Source organism: Drosophila navojoa, chromosome X (genome assembly GCF_054131105.1).
Source record: "Drosophila navojoa isolate 15081-1374.11 chromosome X, UAZ_NAV_1.0, whole genome shotgun sequence".
NCBI classification, from domain to species: Eukaryota; Metazoa; Arthropoda; class Insecta; order Diptera; family Drosophilidae; genus Drosophila; species Drosophila navojoa.
The window spans coordinates 9,732,123-9,735,907 of NC_142895.1; the positions used below are offsets into that span (position 1 = coordinate 9,732,123).

General features: G+C 43.4%; 1 protein-coding gene across 1 annotated transcript; it reads left to right on the forward strand.

Moving 5' to 3' along the window:
- The first annotated feature begins 420 nt into the window (after window positions 1-420).
- Window positions 421-1,355, forward strand: LOC115565060 (proteasome subunit beta type-1). The gene has a single exon (XM_030390025.2). The coding sequence runs from the start codon at window positions 520-522 to the stop codon at window positions 1,273-1,275; it is 756 nt and encodes a 251-aa protein (XP_030245885.1). The 5' UTR covers window positions 421-519; the 3' UTR covers window positions 1,276-1,355.
- Window positions 1,356-3,785: the final 2,430 nt, after the last annotated feature.

Below are 3,785 nucleotides of genomic sequence, written 5' to 3' on the forward strand. Positions count from 1 at the left end.
AAAGTAATGTAAATAACGGTGAACTTAATGGGATTTAACAGAAGTGAGGGAAACACAATCCACTGATGGAAATAATCAAAAATCAATCAGTGACAATGACAATGACAATGACAATGACAATGACAATGACAATGACAATGACAATGACAATGACAATGACAATGACAATGACAATGACAATGACAATGACAATGACAATGACAATGACAATGACAATGACAATGACAATGACAATGACATTGACAATGACAATGACAATGACAATGACAATGACAATGACAATGACAATGACAATGACAATGACAATGACAATGACAATGACAATGACAATGACAATGACAATGACAATGACAATGACAATCATAATGACATTTTGAAACCAAAGGCAAAACAAATACATATGTACGTAAACCCGCTCCAGTAGGCATTACAAATATATTTTCCCTAGAAAAAACACTTAAAATTGTCATCTCACGTGAATTTATTTATTTCGAAACATATTTTTATTTATACAGAAAAATGGATGCTTTTTTCAAGAGTTTTAATCGTTCGGTGTTCGGAGATATTAACTCTGATTCACCAGAGGAGCAAAATCCCGCTGATCTAGTCTTGGGCCGCTCGAGAAGAGAAAACCCTTACGAGCAGAATGGGGGCACTGTGATGGCACTGACTGGTCCTGACTTCGTTTTGCTTGCTGCAGACACTCGATTGAGTTGCGAAAGCCACGTCCTGTCGCGGAGGCAGAGCAAACTATTCAAGATGACGCCGACCGCGGTGGTGGGATCCACGGGATGCTGGTGCGACGTCCTCGCGTTGACCAGTATGTTGAGGATGCATGTCCAGTCGTACGAGATGGAGCACAGGCAGACCATCTCGACCGAAGCCCTGGCCCACCTGATATCCGTGTCGATGTACAATCGGCGCTTCTTTCCCTACTTCACGTACACCCTCCTCGCTGGCTTGGACAGTAAGGGCAAGCCGACCGTCTACTATTACGATCCCGTTGGGCACTATGAGTGCGTCCGTTATCGTGCGGTTGGCACCTCGTTGGCTATTCTGCAGCCCTGCTTGGACCAGTTCTACGGCTGGGAGAACTGCCGACTCTCGCTTCCACTAAAGAATGATAACCTGACCATGACAGAAGCCTTGGATATGGCACGTAAGTGCTTGCGCATTGGTGCCGATCGGGATACTTTTACGGGCGATAAGGGCGAGCTCCTGAGCATCACCAGCCAGGGCATGAAGTACAGCACCATGGACCTGCGCGGTGATTAACCGTCCTTTCAGTGAATGTTCTAAATTTTTTGCTTTTAGTGTATGAATTCTATAACGGTTGTGTATATATTTGCAATTTATTTGATGTACCATTAAAATATTTAGATGCGCAATAGACTCACTCGTAATGCTTTCTCTCAACTCAACTCTCAGAGGGATGAAATCCTCCTCAAGCTGTTATGCATATATCGCTTTATAGAGCGAGCAAGCAAGAGTAATACTATGTTCGATAACTATTTGACGACAGCTAAGCAAGTTATCGATAATACGCGCTGCAACGCTGCCAATTATTAAGCAGAAATTCGATCTCATCTCAGTCAGCTCAGGATAACAGCTCATTAATTGGCCTGGGCTGACATGCAATTTGACCCGTGTCGTTTATTTTCCCTGGCGCCTCTCTGAAGTGCTGAGCTCACACCTGAACCTGAGCTCGAGGCCGGCACTGAGCCGAATCATTCGATATGAGTCCTTGGGCTTGCATCATTGATTGGATGTCACTTGAGTGATGTGCTTTAATGATGGCATAGAGAGCTCTTTAAAGTGAAGCCAGAAGCACAGCAACATCTACATATATCAAGCTTTATATTATTGATATCAATTTGGCAATTGCTGCCGTTTGGCCAGCCTATAATTAAATTCAAAAGTGAGAGAAGGAGAGCCAAAAAGTAAGTTTGCCTGACAGAGGGAGTGGGAGGGGGGGATTGGAGCAATGCAAATTGAGGCATCGATTCGAGTGGCCTACCAGCAATATCCGTCTTTTCATCTGCAGCATCAGCTGCACACACATCCGCATTCACATCCGCATCCGCATCTGCATCTGCATCCGCAGCTATGTATGTATCTGTGCTTTAGCCTCTGGCTTGGCTGCGCTTGCATTGCGTTTAATATTGAAATTGGGTTAATGAGTTTTTGTTTATGGGCTGCACGGCGATACCTAGCCACGCCCACATGCAGCTGGCATCCATATCCGCATCCGCATCCGCAACCGTATCCGCAAGCGCGTTCACTTTAGCATTCGCTTTGTGCTCCTTCGCCATGCTAATGTAAATTTGTTGAGCTCTATGTGTGTGTGCGTGTGTGTGTGTGTGTATCAACTGGGCGCTTCGCTGCCTGGGCGTGGCATAAGCGAGTGTCACATCAGCCACATTGGCAGCAGCAGCGGCAGCGGCAGCGACAACGACAGCGACAACGACAACGACAGCGACAGCTCCTTTGCCTTTCGTAATGAAAACAATTTCCAGCTCTCAACTAAACGTGGAGGACACCCAACTAAAGGTGATGAAAGGCGGAACAGAGGGGGCGTGGAAGGGCGCAACGGCGGAGCGGTGGCTGACACAACTCATCCAACAAAGGCTTAATGTTAATTAAGTGGCTAACAGTCTGTCAGTCAGGGCTGCCTGTGTAGAGTTCACCTCCACCGAAACTCGATCCTGTGGCACCCCGCCCCCTCTGGCGACCGCGTATCGATTAAAATGCCGCAAACCGCAAAATTTGCTTTACAAAACTTTTTTCATTAAACTAATTAAATTGTTTATTAAACTAAATATTTAATCACCGGCGCCGAGCGCATTAATTATTCAAGCGACACTCAAATTCCGTGTGGCAAACGAAAAACTACATTCGCCCAGCTACCCCCAGATAGTCGACGGGGATTTTCGTGTTGACAAAGCTTTACTCTAGCTGTTAAATAACTCTCACAATATTGCCCATAAACAATCGGATTGTTCTAGCGGGAGTCTTGGAGAACTTGGAACTGACTCTCAAGTTAACTCACATCAAATTGCAAATAAAATTCGAGTTTAACAAGACTTCACATAATTATTTAACTTTCTGCTGTGCTAGATGTTTAAATTTATCTCGCACTGAGCCTCTTGAAACTTTCATGTCAATGGCAGCATAAAAACAAAAGTTATTTAATGCTAACCGAGGCGTGTGCGCAGTGATGGACTGGCAAATACCCTGTCTTTGGTGTGGGCAAGCAAAGGAGTGCAGCTACTCGAGATCGAATCTCTTTATAGTCAAAATGTGAAACTTGAAGATGCTATATATAATATGTGAGGCATATAATTGTTATCGATAATTATCGATTATATATAAAATATATGATTAGGCAGGCTAAATTCTCTAGGTGAAGTAAAATCATGACTGTTAGCTTTAAACTCAACTATTTATAAAGATTGAGCACATACCTTACAGGAGTCTAATATATGCCATCTTATATAGAGGGTATACCCTCTAAAAATTATGAGTGAGGTTCAGAGTAATCCAAATTGAAGCATACATATATGTACAGTCGAGTCCCGATAATTTATACCCCGATAAATCGAAAGACAAAACTAAATTCCCTAGGAAAAAATCGATTTCGATAATTCTCTATGGTTTTAATTTCAGTGTAAATCGAAAGGGAAACTGATCCCCTTGGGATTTCCAACTATCGGAACTCTACTGTGTATAACACCTCCACTTATATATTATTTATATTTTCTGCAGGGCATCTGCTGGTCGTGCAT

Bases quoted from the DNA above. Each gene is read 5' to 3' on its own strand.
- LOC115565060 (XM_030390025.2), top strand. From the start codon at position 520: ATGGATGCTTTTTTCAAGAGTTTTAATCGTTCGGTGTTCGGAGATATT.